The 17,582-nt window shown below is 44.2% G+C and overlaps 1 protein-coding gene across 6 annotated transcripts in view; it reads right to left on the bottom strand.

Annotated features, from left to right (window-relative positions):
* The window catches only part of Ankfn1 (ankyrin-repeat and fibronectin type III domain containing 1), a 388,671-nt gene that overhangs the window by 132,965 nt on the left and 238,124 nt on the right, over positions 1 to 17,582 (bottom strand). For all 6 annotated transcript variants that reach the window (XM_039087383.2, XM_039087381.2, XM_039087379.2 and 3 more), the window contains exons 4-5: positions 11,781 to 11,982; positions 8,319 to 8,529 (exon numbers count right to left, since the gene is read on the bottom strand). In XM_039087383.2, coding sequence (XP_038943311.1) covers positions 8,319 to 8,529; positions 11,781 to 11,966 — 397 coding nt within the window. In that variant the 5' untranslated portion in view covers positions 11,967 to 11,982. The remainder of the gene's footprint in view (positions 1 to 8,318; positions 8,530 to 11,780; positions 11,983 to 17,582) is intronic.

A 17,582-nucleotide genomic window follows, 5' to 3' on the forward strand; every position in this document is an offset into this window, starting at 1 on the left:
TAGATCCTGGAACTCAAGTCAACAGCAAGGCGATAGCCATTTTTATGGATGCCCTGGGCATCCACCCTGGTCCCACATTTCTAATCCACAGAAACTGTGATAAATGTCATCATTTGCCAAGGTTTGGGGATGATTGAATACCTAGTAGTAGAGATAATAGCTAATGTAAGATTATAGCCATCTAACAGATAAAGAAGCTGAGGCCTGGAAAGGCTAAAGATTTTTCTTACAAGGTATCAAGATGTGGAACTTGAAACCAGAACTCCTTGAGTCCAGAAACTTGATTTTTTTAGCCTGTGCTAAGGCTTAGATCTAAAAGCGTCATCTCCAGTGGTTATCTTACACAGTGTTGTGGTGAGTGTGCACTGAATGGGGAGAAGCAGGCATAGCTTCTGAACCAGTAACAGTGGGAATGTTGGGCATTAGGGATAAGAAGCTCGACCATAGATAGGAGCACAAGAAGGCATTGACAAAAGCAGTCAAAGGTGTCATTCCACTCTCTCTGTAATATTTCAGGTTGTGACGAGGAGAGCTTACTCTGTGTGGGCTACATTAAAAAAAAATTCAAGGCAAAAGCTGACACCCAAGGGAAGGAAATCCCGCCATTTGCAATAATGTGGAAGAGCCCAGAGAAACCAGACACGACCAGGCAAACCACAGGATTCTAGGTGTGTGTGTGTGATGTGAACCTTACCATGTCCGGTTCACGCAATTACAGAGCAGAAGGTTGTTTGCTAGGTGCTGGAGACAGGAATGGTGAGACGCCGTGTATCAAAGGGTGTAAACTTCCAGTTAGAAGTTTCACAAGTCCTGGGGAATCTATGTGCAACACGAACAATGCCAAGTGTGCTAATGAATTTGAGTATGGTACTTACTCTGCAGTGTGCACAAATACCAAACCCTTATGCCTTTTTCCTGTCAATCAAATATCTTGAAATTAAGAGAAAGAAGCCGTTGTTGAAGAGTGGGTGATTGAAACTGAGACTGAAGTCACCTGATATTAAGTACTTAGAGATATGGAATAGGGTTAAAGACACCCCACATCTGGTGAAATCCTTGCTTTTAGATTGCAGTGTGGATGCTGAGATGTTGAACATATAGTGGTCAAGATTTAAAGCCTTCAAGCATCTCAACTAGAGTAGACATCCAGGACAGGGCTCCTGTGGCAAGATAGTGTGGTGTGCACAAGAGACAGAAGGGTGACATACTGTGGGAGGTAAGTTTTGAGGGGCAGACTTGTAAGTCAGGGTAAGGATTTATGCCCCTCTTTTAATGAGGCAGATAAGAATATGTGATTCACTTAGGAGATCTACTTAGGGCTCATTTCCCCCATATTCTTAATGGCAGCAAATCTTCGTCCTTGGAGAGCTACCCAGTCCATGGTACAGGGAGAGTGATGACGCTGGGCAGTGCCGTTTTTGGAACAAAAACCGGGTGTCACTAATCAACCAGTCTGGTTTTCTCATGCACGGACTCTGAAGACAATCCCAAAAGTGTTTCAGGCCGGGGCAGTGCTGTTGGAGTGAGCGTGGAGTCTCCCAGGAGGGCCCCCGGTAAAGACTAACATTGGCTTGGGTTGCAGACTTTTCTGCTGCGTTTGTTTACACAAAGCCGGCCTCATTAGTTTATAGTCACACCTCTTAGACACAGCCTGCACCGTTCTCAGGACCAGCACAGACTCCTGGCTATGTCAGAAACGAGGGGCACATCCTGTGCGCTGGGGTTGCAGCACAGGGGTCTGTACTGTCTACAAGTGACAGTTGCTCTGTGGTGGTATTGTACACAGTCCCTACATGCAATGATTCTGGGAGGTGCAGGAGGCTTTTAAGGTGTGGGAGGGGCTCACCATACAGCAGTGTGGAGGGATCTGGAGAGACAGGAAGAGCAAGTCAAGAGAAAGAGAAGGAAAGCTAATACTGGGGAGCATCCCACATACTAGGGAGTATCCCACACACCGAGGAGCATCCCACAGTTTTGCTAGTCCACATCACTAGAGAGTGAAAAGGGAAGAGAGAGCCAAGTACACTGAGGATCAAACTTAGCAACCATGTCTAGAGAATCATAGGAGCAGATACAACCCAGAGTACTCCAAAGCATAAGTCCCTGGGAAATTTACATCCTTCCCTCCTATAGGTAAAGGTGTCAGAAGATTAAAGTTTCTACCAACGGCTTTCTGAGTATCTAGTATGTCTTTGGTACTAGGACCAAAGGGTGAGGCAAACATGTATGCACATGACCAGAACTGCACACAGCAGAGATCCTAAGGAGCTTGTGTCTTTAGGACCGGAGGTATTGGCAGGCTTTCATGCTAGCAAATGAATGGCAGCCTCAGATAAGGAAGACTCTCACTGATGGTGCCTGCACAGATGTTGGGCTGTGACTCGCAGATGTAGTGGGATATGGTAAGTTAGGGAGAGAAGGGGGTTTGGTTGGGGCTTCTATATACAAGGACAGCAAGGCTTTCTCAGAGAGCACAGAGCATGAGTCTTAGCTACTGGAAAGCCATCAATGCCCAGAGCAAAAGTCCCGTGGTTCCCATGCTTAGGATGGTCCCTAGTGGCAGTCCTTCCATGTTCTGGCCTGTTTCCTAGGGTCTTCCAAGCTTATAGGGAAACATGTGGGAAGCCCCTTTAGTTAACAGCCAGCATTTTCCTTATTGGGAGTGAGTGTTATAGTCGCTCCCCTGGTGTTAGCCGAGTTTCACTCGTCATCGGTTCGGTTATTCAGAGCCAACACCAGGCCAAAAGTATTCTATGAAAATTCCCCTCAACAAACAGTTCATATGGCTTTTATTGCATGCTGTTCTGGGTGGTGTGCTCAAGTCTGGCGCTGTTCTCCTTCCTACCATCTCGGGTGAGAATCATCTCTTTGTCCATGGTATCCATGCTGTGTCCATTATCCACCCATTACTCATGGAGCAGCCATCTCCAAGAATCAGATTCACCCCCATGACATTGCAGTGCTTGGGTTCAAAAATAGCCTTTATTTGACTTGACAATGTGAGAAGGTAATAATAGTAAATTCTTATTTTTTACTACTAGTGTTATTATTAGTCTCTTATTGTGTGTATAGGGGAAACGTTACATGTAACTACATATAGCATTAAATATAGTGATACATGTAAACACATAGATGCTACTCTCCACAGTTCTGAACATCGACTGGGGTCTTGAACATACGCTCCTGGCAGGATACTTTACTTTGTCCCACTTGATTAAAGGAGGGAGGAACATCGTAAGTGCTGAGTAAAGACAGTGGATTCACCTTCCGATTAGGCTGGCGACTCTGCAAATTTGAATGGCAACTTCAGGGACTTCCCAGAAGTACAAGATCAAGTGTCAAACAACGCTAGTAAGAAACACCCTCATCCTGTTGGCACTCCTTCTACACTTCACCCCACAGTTACCTGGCAACAGGAATGACTTGCTATAAAAGGGACTGTTTGGCCCCTCCTGGCTCTCTCTCTCTCTGCCCCTTTTCTCTCTCTGATCCCCTTTGCTCTCCCTGACTCCTTTCTCCCCCTTTCCCTTTCCCCTTCTCCTCTCTCTCTCCATGAGTTCCTGGCCAGCCTCTCCCCCCTCTCCTCCTCTCTCCCCTCCCCCCTCCTCCCCTCCTCTCCCCTTCTTCCCTCTCTTCTCTTGTCTTCTTTCTCTGTCCTTCTCAGCCCTTCTCTGTCCTCTCTCTTTCTCACCTTCCCATGCTCTCTAAATAGTTGTATGGATGATACCTGGGGATTGGGGATTGGGGATTGGGGAGGGATGCCTCAGCCTCCTCGGCTTTTTGTAAAATGCAACACGTCCAGCTCGGAAATTAAGGCTTTAGAGAGAAATGCTAAGTGTAACCAGGCTGTGGTTCCTGCTTAGAAATGGGGCAAATCACAGAAGACTTTCTTCCCAGTCATATTAGTTGGCAAAGCTAAAAGAGTACAGGGCTTAGTTTGGAGAAGAGCAATATCAGAGGAAGGGAAGAAAGGAAATCACCTGTATCAGAGACCTGGCATTCTGCTTTGACCTAGTGTTTGGTCACTAGAAAAGTAGAGCCAGGAAGGGACGGGGCTGAGGCTCTGCTGGGCAACTGGGGCGTTGTGACTCTTAGGTCTTGGTTCAGATCCTGCCTCTCTACCCCATTAGCTGGGCAATACTAGGTGAATGGCTTGACTTTTCTTATTTCTAGTTTCTTCACAGTCAAATGAGAGAAATACCTCCTACCTTCCAAGTCAACGGTGAGGATCAAGTGTGACATCATGTGAGCTGATGTGGGGGTGGGTGGGTCAGTAACCTTGGGTTTCATTCTTTGGGTGGTTTCCGCCTTATATTTTTGAGGAACTGTGTCTCATTGGCCTGGAGCTCATCAAATAGTCTAGGCTGGCTGCCAGTGAACCCCAGGGACCTGTCTGTCCATGCCTCCTCCTGGTGCTGAGTCTATAAGTCTGCAATGCTGCACCTGGCTTTGTTTTGTGAGTTCTTGGAATCAAACCCAGGCTCGGATGCATTTTACTGAATGAGCCATCTCCTCAGCCAGCAATAGCTTTTTTTTTTTGTCTATGTAAAGCATCCTAAGAATTTCAGACTTTACTGTGATTTTTCTTCTCTTAAGTCATGCCTTTCCAGCACGGGAACAGGTGTTTGCCTCTGGTTATAGACAGCAGGTTGCAACTTTCCTCCTGGGAAACCTCATACTCCTGGACCAGAAGCAATCCTATTTCTTTTGTATTTGATTTCGAAAGTGGATTTAAAATTCCTGCAAACACTGTGTTCTTCTATACTGCCTTTATCCAACACAAATGGCTCCCTAGTGCACAGAACAGAACAAATAAATGCACCACAGGATTTCAGCAAATAGCTCAAAAGAAAAGACGCAGGAGCCCCCTGATCACAGCTCTCCATCTTGGTTATTCAGAAAGACAGTAGATTTGTACAGAAGGATCCTGAGATTAGCATCCAGTGGATTTGGGCTTGTGTTACTGACATGTGTTTGTTAACTGCGTGGCCTTAGGCCAGTGTGCTTGCTGGTTTAATACGGACTTGACACAGGTTGGAGCCATTTTGGAAGAAGGAGTCTCAGTTGAGAAATGTTCCCACCATATTGGCTGGTGGGACATTTTCTTGATTGGTGATTGCTGTGCGAGGGTCTGGCTCACTGTGGGTGGGGTCCTCTCTGGGCTGGTGGCCCTGGCTGCTATTAAGAAAGCAGGATGAGCAAGCCACGAGGAGCAAGCCAGTAAGCACTACTCCTCCATAGCTCCTACTTCAGTTCCTGCCTCCAGGTTCCTGCCTTGAGTTTCTGTCCTGGTTTCCTTTAATAACGGACTATGGTGTGGAAGTGTAAGCTGAAATAAACTCTTTCTTTACCAAGTTGCATTTGGTCAAGGTTTTTACCACAGCAGAAGGAAATACCCTAAATAAAACAGTCACAAATAATCATAATCACAAATAAGTCGTTTTTAAAAGCTGAGTTAACAATTTCATGAGGAAAGGTTAGTACTAAAATCCAGATGTAGTGCATGCAGGAACCTCATGGACACTCAGTCAAGATTTCTTACTTTGCATATACTTGAGTTTGCAGACGTCACTTTGTGTTCTTGGGGGGCCAGGGTATCTTAATTATCCTATTCGCCAGAGCCAGAGACCTAAGCATTTTATCTTACTGTTCCCCCTTTTGCAACTTTGCCATAACAATATGGTCATCCCCCCAGTGGGAGCAAAGAAGACCCAGAATCATTAGCATATTTGGTTTGAGTTTGCCAGATAATTGGTGCTTGAGTTCATCTCTTAAGGCTCAGGTTGCCTTGAACTTGCATTCTAGCCAAGAACGTCCATGAACTTCTGATCTCTGTGTCCCTACCACGGATGGGCTAGAGTTACAGGCACACACTATAGTGCTCGGTTAGTGGGAGGTGCTGAGGAGCAAAGCCAGGGCTTTGTGCATCTACGCAGGTTGATCCTTTCTTAAGTGCACCACATCCCCAGCCCCGTACATGAGTGCTCCTATGGATGCTTAATTATAAATGCTTTTTTTAATGATAAAAGACTCTGGCACATTGGGAGTCTTACAGCCCACAGGGAAAATGCATACTTCTGCAGTGTCTCAGGTGATGAGGACTAATGTTTCATCCAGTCTAGGGCACAAGAAGTGGTAACATCCACATGAATAGTCTCCTTGTTCATACAGGATGGGGTTTAGTCTGCACTCTGTGTCCAAACCCTCTAATTCTCTCCCCAACCCAACCCCCATCTCTTTGACTCTTGAGGACAGACATTACTGCAAATGAATCAGAAGGCAGCAGAGGTCCCACTCAGCCTCAGCTGTTCCTCCTCCTCGTCCTCCTCTTCCTCCTCCTTCTCCTTTTTGTTCTCTATCTGAATCTTTAAATTTTGCTGAGAAGGAGTGGCCTTCTGACCAGACAGCTCTTCTGCCGAGCCTCTGCCACATCCTACTCCTCATACTCTTTGACATGAGTTGTCGAGTTTAGATTTTTGTTTTTGAAATAGTGTCCTGCTATGAGTGTCTATCTCACTACCTACTCTTCGGGTGATGGTGGTTTCTGAGATCTGGCAGCTGAGGTGTGCGACTTCTAATCATGTACTACTTTCCTCTGATCTTCTAGTCTTCTGGGGCCCACCACTTAGAAATAAGCACATGGGCATGAGCAAAACACACAGTTTGGTAAGTTGTCCAGAGAACCTAAAAACCGTGGCACTGAGCCACTGTGGTCATTGGATCAGAGAGTTTGCACCAAGCAGAATGTGAGCTCTGACCTCATGATGCTGAGGACCGAGGATTTCCTCACTTTGAAGTACTCCCAATAGCACCCAGCCATACTGTATGTGACTCCATTGTGTGTGGAGTCTAGAAGAGAGAAATTGGTGGAAACAGCAGTAGCAGCAGCAGCAGCAACAACAGCAACAACAACAAAATGAGTGCTGATATTCCCTGGGACTGCGGGTCTTAAGGAGTCTAAGAATAATAAGTCAGGGTGCGGGATTTTATATGGTGATGAAGAAGTTCTGAAACTCATTGTGATGATGATTAGCTGACTCTGCATTATGGAAGAACATTACATTCTTTAAATGCGTGAATTTTATGGCACGTGAATTCTGTCTATGTATGCTACCTTTCAATCTACAAACAGCCCATCGCCACTACCACATACTTTATATCACTGACCAATCATCTATCAGTTCTACCATCCGCTGGTCATCTATCCTGTCTATGTATATCTCTCTATCTCTTATTAATCTTCTACCTATCTACTATCGTTGACTACCCATCTACCCATCTACATTATCTATCTGTCTCTTGACTGTCTGATATCTATCTCTGGTCAACATTACTGTTATGCTAGTCCCAGCAACTGGTACCAGTTCCATGGACCATTCATTAAAGGAGCCCCTTGACTGATTGTCCCAACTCTACAACTGTCTCCTCTGTTCATTTTTCATAGAGCATCACATTGGTCCTCCAAAGTAAAAGAGACCACACAACTGCCTCCCCATCACATTCAATCTTTAGAGGAAAGTATCTACACATGGCTATAGGCCCTGTACTGTCCAGTCCTGGTGACTTCATCTGTGGTCTCCTCTCTTACATGCTATCTCCCGGTACCTCAGCTACCTTTCTGACCATCTCAGGACTTGCACTTCCCACTTATTCTTCCCACAACAACCCCACACCTCACGGTTCATTTCCTAGATCATCTGGGTCATCAGTCATCCAGCACCATATCAGCAATGGCTCTCTTGTCCAATCCTGTTGAAAACTGGCCCTTCCCTTACTGACCGCTACTCTGTTTTCTTCACATTTACCACTATTTGAATTTATGGTGTGATGTATTAATTCATTTGCTTATTGGCAATCTCTTCCGCTAGGACGTTAAGTGTCCCGAGAGAGCAGAGAGCTTATGCAGTTTGCCACTGCCTTCTTAGACTCAGGACAGTGTGCACTAAGTATCTGTTGAGTGTCTGAGTAGAGCCCCAGCACTGACTGTGGATGCAGAGACCCAAACAATTGTGCATTTGTGTCCTACAGATGTTTCCCAATTCCGTACCATCATTTGAAGATGTCATAGACCTGAAAGCTTGGATTAAATTCCTAAGAAAGAGAGAGGCTCCCTTTCAATTCCATTCACTGTGTTTTCATCAGAGAACAATTAAGTGCTTAAACTGATGAACATGAATTGATTTTTGCACGAAAGTCTTTGGATACACAGAAAGGTTTCCAGGGACTGTGCTTGGCCAACCATTCCTGCTCTGTTACTTTGGCGACATAGAACAAAGCAACTGATGGATGACATAGGCTTTTACATTGCGTTTACTCACAGTGTGGACTCTCTCTGGCCCCCGTCCGCAGAAGAATCCTCGCAATGGGCACGTTGTTGGTCATGATGGCGATGTCCAGCGGTGTCAGCCCTTCACTGTTCGGTGTGTTCAGATCTAGTTCTTCTGGTGTATACTGGTAGAGGAGGAGTTGCACAGCATCCAGGTCCTGCTGCTCAACTGCCTCAAACAGGGCTTCGTTGCCCTGGAAGTTCTGGAGAAGAAAGAAAGGAGGTTGGCACAATGAACGTCCCAGGCAGTATCTCAGGACTTTGGAGATTGTTTCAAGGGTCACACAAACACAAGTGGGTGATTACAGAACTAGCATTTGTCACGTGGCCTTCAAAGTCAGCACTCTGTTGGCCAGTCCATTCACGATTTCTCAGAGACACATTAAATGTGAGGGAATGATACAATATTGTGTTATATGGCCCAGTCTTTAAGCTGGTGAGAAAAGTCAGCTCCCTGTAGCCAGTCTGCTGTTGAAGGAAGACTATTTGCTGAATTAAGCCAACTTAATTAACTGAATTAAGCCAACTTAATTAACTGAATTAAGCCAACTTTCTCCGTTCTTTGCTCTAGCACCTCTCAGGGCCTTTAATCATGTTACTATGTATTTTATTGTATTTCATTCTACCTTTGGGGTAATGTGTTGCAGAGTGCAGCCTGAGGAATAGGGGCATAGATAATGGGGTCCCCCCCACAGGTGGTTTTAATTATGGCTACTTTGTATCCATAGTTCACTCTGATTGTTTCTCTCAACTTTTTCCCTCTTTCTCTATCCTCAGGTGTTAGTATCCCTTATCTTGACAGCTAGTTTTGCTCTCCTCAGCCCAGACCATACTGTTACAAGCGTAATCTTTCTAAAATAGAGACATTGCTTGTCAATTCCCTACATTGCCTGTAGGCTCGTGATGCCTGTATGTGTAGATCTAGTTTGTTAAGGTTAATTATTAGCATCAGTTTCACTGGGCTAAGAAATGCTCAGATGTTCACTAAACAACACCTTTGAATGCTCCTTTCAGGGTGTTTCTACAGACAATTAGATTGAAAGGGTTCCGAGCTGGTCAATGGATTAAATCTTTGGTGGATTCTTAATGTGGTAGCTTTATTGGGAGGCCATGAAATAAAGGTGGGGCCCAGCTGGAGGAAGCAGGTCACTGGAAGCATGTCATTGGTCACTGAGCATATGTCTTACATAGGTCTCTTTCTGTATTCCCTTTCTTTCTCTTCCCATCCACTAAGGGCTAAAGAGGAGCCTTCGCCATACTCTCCTGTCCTGAAGGTCTTTCTGCCAAGTGCATGAGGCCAAGTGGCCATGGACTATGAGCCATAACCTCAAATAAAGCCTTCCTCCCTGAGGCTGCCATTGTCAAGTGGTTTTGTCATAGCCACAATAAAACTCATTAATACATAACCTGGCTTTTATAACCCCACTCTTTCTTAGCTCAGACTCCTGACTATTACATACATTTTTACGCTGAGTGGAGAGGTTGAAGAGGTTTGCCTAGGAGAGCTACAGTGGCAAATGGTTAATTGTTTAAGAGAACCAGGATTCAGATATTTATAAAATACAGATCACCCATAGGAAAAAAGAAACGTGGACAATGATTCTCTGGAAATTTTTTCTTTTTTTTTTTGGTTCTTTTTTTCGAAGCTGGGGACCGAACCCAGGGCCTTGCACTTCCTAGGCAAGCGCTCTACCACTGAGCTAAATCCCCAACCCCTTGGAAATTTTTTCTTAAAGATTAACAATGAACAAAAAAGATCTCTGGGATATTCACAAATACTTTTCTTTTTTGTAGCTCACCAGGGAAGATGGAGACATATCCTACTTCAATATTTATGTGTTATTTCTCTAAGAATTGCTTTGCCTTTAGAGACGTTCGAATGCTATTGGTCTTGACCTAGTGCTGGGATCTGATTAATATGCGGAAGATCGTCAGTGACCAAACATTTAGGCAGGATTGATTTTATTTTTAGCCTCATCAAAAATTGATTTTTCCCTATGCAAGACTTGCTAGTCAGTTTAGACCGAGCACAGACCTGGGGAAAATACAAGGCGATTATGCAAATGCTTGTTTTGACAATAGGGACCCAGAGGAGAAGGCTGTTGTGGGGTGCTGTTCTCTTGCTGCAAGAGACTGTACTGAATAGAAAAGAGTCTTTTCTACAGTCTGTCAAACTCTGATGCTTGCTTACCAAGGGCCTCTGGGGCTTACCAAGCTAAGTCCTCCCGAAAATGGGTGTGAAACAGGAAACCTTATCAGAAAACAAATGGATCCCAAATCAAAACGTTGCCCTGTCTCCAGTATGCCTTCATTCATGATTCTTAGTGTCTTTAATTTCTCATCTGCCGGGTTTTTATCCCTCTTAAGTTATTTCCCCGTGCAATCTCTAACTTTGCTTCTATCTGGGAAGACTAGGCCTTACTTCTGCTTTAATCTCAAATGGAGCCCGTACCTCCTTGCAAAAATCTACTTGTTCATGTGAATATCCGTCTGCCTCTTTGATCCACAGCCAGTGCAGAGAACCACCGAGAACATCTGTGATATACTCTGTATGCTGCCTGCTACGACCTAATTGCCATGACACGGCAGGCAATTTAGCAACAGGAAGATATTCATTTTTCCTGATGGACTGATACACTTTTCATTATGAACTAATTGGGGGGGGTGGGGCTCACATCTGATTGTCTCTCCTGCTCTGCCTCGACCGCCTGGGAACGCAAAGGTGAGCGCACTGCTGTGTTGCATGGAGTGTGTTTGGTAAAGTTTGGTGTACATGCTTGGTTTTCCACCTTTCTTTTGCTGGCTTTTTCTTTTCTGTCCTCTCTCCATTATGTCATAAATAGAGTTCTATGCCTGGATTCTATTTTGAATGTCCCTGACAAGTATGTGAAATGTGTGTGTGCGTGTGTGTGTGTGTGTGTGCGTGTGTGTGTGTGTGCGCGCGCGTGCATTTACACACACATGTGCATACACACACCTATTAGAAACCTATAAACAGTTTTAATACTATTTTGTAAATGAGTACTGGTGCTCCCAGAAAGTCCATTTAATCTAAAAGATTCCATTTTTTCAAACTGAGTGTATGTGTGTTCATGTGTATGAGCAGGAGCAGGCATTGCTAGGGCCTTGAACCCAAGACCTTATGAATCCTAGGCAAGCAATCTGCCCCTAAGTCCACGCCTCTATGCCCTCAAGCTGAATATTTTGGAGATTTGTTTATTTGGTCTGGTAGCCAAAGAAAAAAAATATTAGGGAAAAAAATTAAGGAAAGAAGGGGGAAAAGTCATTCATCCAAACATAGTATGACATCACACACACACACACACACACACACACACACACACACACACACACACACACTCTTCCTGTCTTGGTGGACTTTATGTGTAAAAAGGAAACATTCACTAAATTCTTGAACAATGGAGCTGACATGGCCGTAGAAGAGTTCTATTACCACAGAGGTCTTTCTGAGACTCAGCCGATCCGTTCTGGTTCTGAAATAGGCCTCATCAAAGGACGAGTGGCTGCCCTTCAGCTTCTCCGAGAGGTTCCTGTACAGTCGCTTGGCAGCATTGGGAGACGAGGGCGCACTGTGCTTTTTTGACTGAGAGAGATGTAAGTTCTGCATTTGTTGGGTCATTTTTGAGCAGTAGTTCCTAGGAGGGGGGGAAAAAGCGTTCATGATGAGTGCACACAACAGAGAAATCTACCACCTCCATGAGCCATCTGGAAATCTCAGCTCCGAATGTGATATTCTAGCTTGGAAGGCCTGCAGAGATCACCAACCCCAGCTCCTTCCTGTTTTAGAGGAGAAAATGGAAACCCTGGGAGAGCTGGTCTCGGAGCTGACTGATGGCAAGAAGAAAATGACAACGCCATTTCTATATGAAGTATCCATTTACACACAAAAACTTAAAGCCCTTGGTATCTTACCCAATTAGATAAGTATCATAATGTTGTATCTAGGAGATGTGTGTAAGCCTGGGCATAGGTAATTGAGGCTACTTTTAAAACACCCTTCCCTCTAGATGCTGACCTCTATTGGATGGATAAGAAAGGTTCTTATTTGCACTCTCCCTGCCCCCATCCATTCTTGGAGTATAAATCAATTGTGTCCACTTGATTAACCTCCCCAGTGGGCTCTATAGTTTCTACAGGACTGACTGACCCTGCTTCTTTTGGATATTCTGGGTGGGAGCCATCTATTATTGACTAACTTTCTTCAAGGGGTATCAACCATTGCTCCTTAAATCTCTAGTACCCCCATCTCCACCCTCTTCATTTCACACCCGAAGTCAACTTCTGGGAAGTCAAGTTTATCATTTCAAAATCTATCCCCCATTATTTTGGGTAATGCTCTAGAAAACTGGAAGCTGGAAAGTCTGTGGTTGCCTGCTGTATGATGTGTATCAGATGGGTAAGTGCAGAAAACGGAATTGTTAGCCTGTACACTGTGGTGCAAAGTGTGCGTTCTGCCCTCTGAAGCCCCTGTGGCATTGGTTCCTGAACTTTCTGAAAAACAAAACAAAGCAAAATTCTATCACATTTTGAATGACATCTTCTATTAGTTGGGATGCTAATACCAACTTCTCTTGATCGATGTTCTCTCCAACAAACGGAATACCACCATTATGGCATTTAAATGTCCTTAGGTGCCTTTTCAAACCAACTTGAAACTTCTTCCAAGACAGAAAGATGGCTGAGCCTGATTTAGTCTTATTCATGCCCATCAGCTCCCACCCAGACTTCGCTAGGTAGATGGGCTTATATTAGACAGGTGTCATGTGGCATTGCCTGTGAGAGCAGTTTTATATACCTTTAGTAGCATTTTAATTTTCTTTAAAGCAGAAGCAGAACAGCTAGGTGATTTATCATCTCTCCTCTCCAATCTACAGATTCTTTAACTTTGACTCAATAGTGGCTACGGGGTTTTCTTCAATATCTCTTTCCACAAAGCTCCAGATCCATATACAGGCTATCACGTGGGGATTGCCTTAACCTCTTTATTTCTGCCTTCTGTCTCCAGCCTTCTCCTTCAGCACTCACACCCTAGTTCAAGCCATCTGTCTTCCCTACATCATTACCCTGCCCAAAATAACTCTGCATTCTTTTGTATCTCCCACAATGCCCAGGAGTCCCGTAAATAAATTCCTGTCATTTGATCAAATTCCAGCTCCTTGCCCTCTAACTGATGACACCTACCCACATGTCCCCCCTTTGTCCTTGCTCATCTCCCATCTGTTCCCTTCTGTCAATGTAGGATGACTTTCTCTGCCTCTCTGACTTCCGCCCCATGGTCCCCAGCTGTCCCCTCCTTCCAGGCTACTCTTCAGCGTGTTCCCACTCTTTGAGCTATCTTCCTTCTTTATGATTTCTTTTCCTTGATATTTTAAATATCAAATATTTTAAATATCTCAGATGTGTGTGTGTGAGAGAGAGAGAGACAGAGACAGAGACAGAGAGACAGAGAGACAGAGAAACAGAGAGAGGCAAATTTCTGTTGTCCAGCCTTATGACTATGACTGTCTCCACCAATTAACTATGCTCTTGTCCTCACTCTTCTGCACAGTGGCAACCTTTGGAATTTGATTGACTCCTGCTTGACTGGCGAATTGGCTGTCTACAGCATATGTGGGTTTGGGGTGCCTTATCTAAACCCTCTGATCTTGCTTATCATATGTAAACAGACAACAGAACATTGAGTAAAAAGTCATGAACATTAAATTGGTGAAGAAATGAAAACCACTATCTCTTTTGATGCACGGGAGCCTAGCAATGCATAGCAGCAACTCTGAAGCTACCCCAGGTCTTTTTGCGACGAAAATCACAGACACCAACATACGGAACCGTCATTCGTCTTCCTTACAGGCTTTTAACATGGCCTTATCGTTAAGTTCTTGTACTTTGCTTTTAACGCGATAGGAAAACGCAAATGTAGCTATTTTGTTTTAGATTTTTATAGAAATGTGTAGAAACAAACAGAAATAGTAGTTCAACTCTCAGGTCTTAGAGGGGAAGGCAAAATAAAGGAAAATAATCTAAGAAAATTGAAAACTTAGACAAAAGGGGTTGCCTATTTAAGGTGGAGAACTGAATGCACTACACGTGTCCAGCTTGGTTACAATTTCTTTTTTTTTTTTTTTTTTTCCGGAGCTGGGGACCGAACCCAGGGCCTTGCGCTTCCTAGGTAAGCGCTCTACCACTGAGCTAAATCCCCAGCCCTTGGTTACAATTTCTTTTGCTCCCTTCTCATTGTCTCCAGGTTTCAGTAGCCTTGAAAAATCAAAACTCATTAAAATAAAGGAGACTTCGAGCCGCTGGAAAGGGACTATGAGGTTGGTGGTCCTTCAACATTTCATTTCCACCCTTTAGAAGGATCATTATTTGATCTGTCTGGTTGTTCCCTAGGAGATCCACTTAGAATGCCTGTCATTTTTGTTTGACTCGCCACCCCGAAAGAGCAATGGGCCTCTTCCCTTGGAGTATTTGTTTTTGTCGTGGTTGTTTAGTGGTCATCGACTTTTTTTTTTAAACAAGTCTTTGAAATTGCTCTCAACTTCGGGACTAATTTAGAAACAAAGGGAACTCTCTGGCACATTACTGAGAGTCTAGCAGAGCAAGTTCATGCCCAGGGGTGGGAGCGAGGTAAGAAAGAATTATATGAGGGGCTCCTGATCTCCCCTCTCTGTTTAACTGGGAGGATCTGTGCAAGCAGGACACAGGACTAAGGTAGAGTTGCCAGTACCTTGTGGAATGTTGGCAGTGTGCCCTAAAGCATGCAGGATGGAGACACATTGATCCTCGGAGTTTAAAGACATCTCTGTTTTGCTTCTGTCACTCAGTTAAAACCAGGCAAGGATGTCAATGGCTGTATGTTCCAAAAACATAGCCATTGCAGACTTAAGTTCTGAAAAGTTACTAGACAACGACAAATGCCGGGGAGACAGGACAATCTGCTTTTCACAGTTGTTATGTAATTCTTTAATTATAAAAACACCTAGCTCTCGGCAGAGAATTGTGAGGCATAAATAGAACCCAGGTCACATCCAAGAAGATAAACAGGTCAGTCACCATTGCCCCCAAGGAAGCCAAATGTTACCGCTAATGCACAAAACCTCCAATCATTTTGAGTGTGTTTAAAGAGCTACAGGGAATCGGGTCTAGAAGGTACAGCGAGAGTGCCATCTCGCTAAACTAAGACTATTAATTATTAAAGAGGTCAAATCATGAAACAGAACAGAGTAGATGTCCTGAGATGAAAAGTGTAGTGACCGAAATAAAAAATTCACTGGAACGCAACAACACACTCGTGTTGACAGAATATCATTTTAAGATATATCAACTCGCACTAAGGAGAAGAGGAAACACTGCACAGTCATTTTGACAGATGCAAGAAGGCGACTGAGTTTACGATACACAGATTCCAACTGGAATCGAGAAGAACTTGCAGGAGTATAGTGGAACTCCTTCAATCAGAGGGAATGAATAAAGACTTAGTTAAATGTTGGTTTTATACTGTTCCTCACAGGATCATGTTTTGAACATCTGTCCCCTGGTTGCTGACGTCATTTGGAAAGGTTGTGAGTCCTGGCTGGTGGAAGTTTGAAGGTCACACCGAGCCTGTGCTTCCTGTCTCCCTCTCTGTTTCACGGTCTGCCATGAGACCAGGAACCAGGAAGTTCTGCTTCATGTTTCCTCTGCCATGAACATCTAAGTGTGATGGACCGAAGCCCCCAGAGACTATGAGCCTACACAGAACTCCCACCTTTCCTTTCTGCCAGGTTCTGTGGTCATAGTAATTAATATAAAGTTATAGTCAACATCGTACTTAATCACAAAGTGCAACTCCAATCAAAATACCAGCTGAAAGGTAATTTTGAAGTGACATTTTTAGAGAAAAGCAAGGGATCTAATGAAGGCAAAACTATGTTGAAAAGGATAATTAGATTACTTCTACTTCCTGGTCCTAAGACTCCCTATAAAGCCACAGAGGTGAAGGCATGCAGGGTCAGTTTTAGAATCACCATGGAGATAAAGACAGTGGAGTAAGGATAGCAACATAGATGAGTAAAATAGAACCGAGGCCCCACAAATTATATGAACACATAGGGTTAATGGCCTTTGGAAAATGCACTGAGGTAATCGGATAAGGAAGACAGTCTCCTGTCAGTGCTGTAACACTGGAATAACCATGGGTAAGAACCAAAACCAAACAAACAGCTCCAACCTCTGCTTCACACAGTGTATAAAAAGCTACTTTGAAGTAAGTCATAGATCTTTTTTAGTGTAGGTGTCAGTGTGTGATGTTTGTGTACCTGTGGGTTCATACATGTGTGGATTCACCTCTCTCTCTCTCTCTCTCTCTCTCTCTCTCTCTCTCTCTGTGTGTGTGTGTGTGTGTGTGTGTGTGTGTGTGTAGGCCTGAGGCTGTTCACAGGAGTCTTCTTCCATTAGATCTGCCTTATTAGATAGATTGGGACTTCTCAACTGAAATGTAGTTGATGTTTTGCCTAGTTCAGTTAGTCAGTGGCTTCAGGGATCCTCTGTCACCACCTCCCCTTGGGCTGAAGTAAAGATGGGCCACCGTGCCCACACAGCATTTACATGGATTCTGGGGATCTAAACGTTGTTCCTCATGTTTGCACAGCAAGCATTGTGTTGACTGATACAGCCCCAGAAGTCATAGATCTAAATGTAAGTGCTAAGACTGTAAATATTTTAGATGAAAACAGAGATGATTTATTAAATTTGGACAGAATAACATTTCTTAGAGGAAACACTAAAAGTGAAAGCCACAAAATAATCTGCAAATTGGGCTTATCAAAAATTACAGTTGTTGGACATATTATAGCTTTATCTGAACTCTGTTTAGGAGATCTGTGAAGGCTGTGTGAGTACATGTAGAACCGGGCTGAAATGATAAGGTAGCCTGCAGAGAGGAGCATGCTCAGACAGACTCCATGGCTGCCTGGGGCTTGGGGTCCACTGCCTTCCTACACATCTGTGGGGTTTCTGCCAAATACCCTTCCTTGGGTATGGGTCTCTATCATGCTCACTCTGACAATAGCTGCCTCAGCCCTGGCCCAGTGACACTGTCTAGAACTGACAGAATTTGGCCACTGAGAAACAAGAGGTGGGAAGTCCTCAGGAGATACATAATTCATCTCCATTTCCCCACTGCAGACTGTCTTGGGAGCTCCTTAGGAGCCATGGCTAATGGTTTGAAGAAGAGTGGCCCCCATTGTCTTGTGTGCTT

This window comes from Rattus norvegicus, chromosome 10 (genome assembly GCF_036323735.1).
Source record: "Rattus norvegicus strain BN/NHsdMcwi chromosome 10, GRCr8, whole genome shotgun sequence".
Lineage (NCBI taxonomy): Eukaryota > Metazoa > Chordata > Mammalia > Rodentia > Muridae > Rattus > Rattus norvegicus.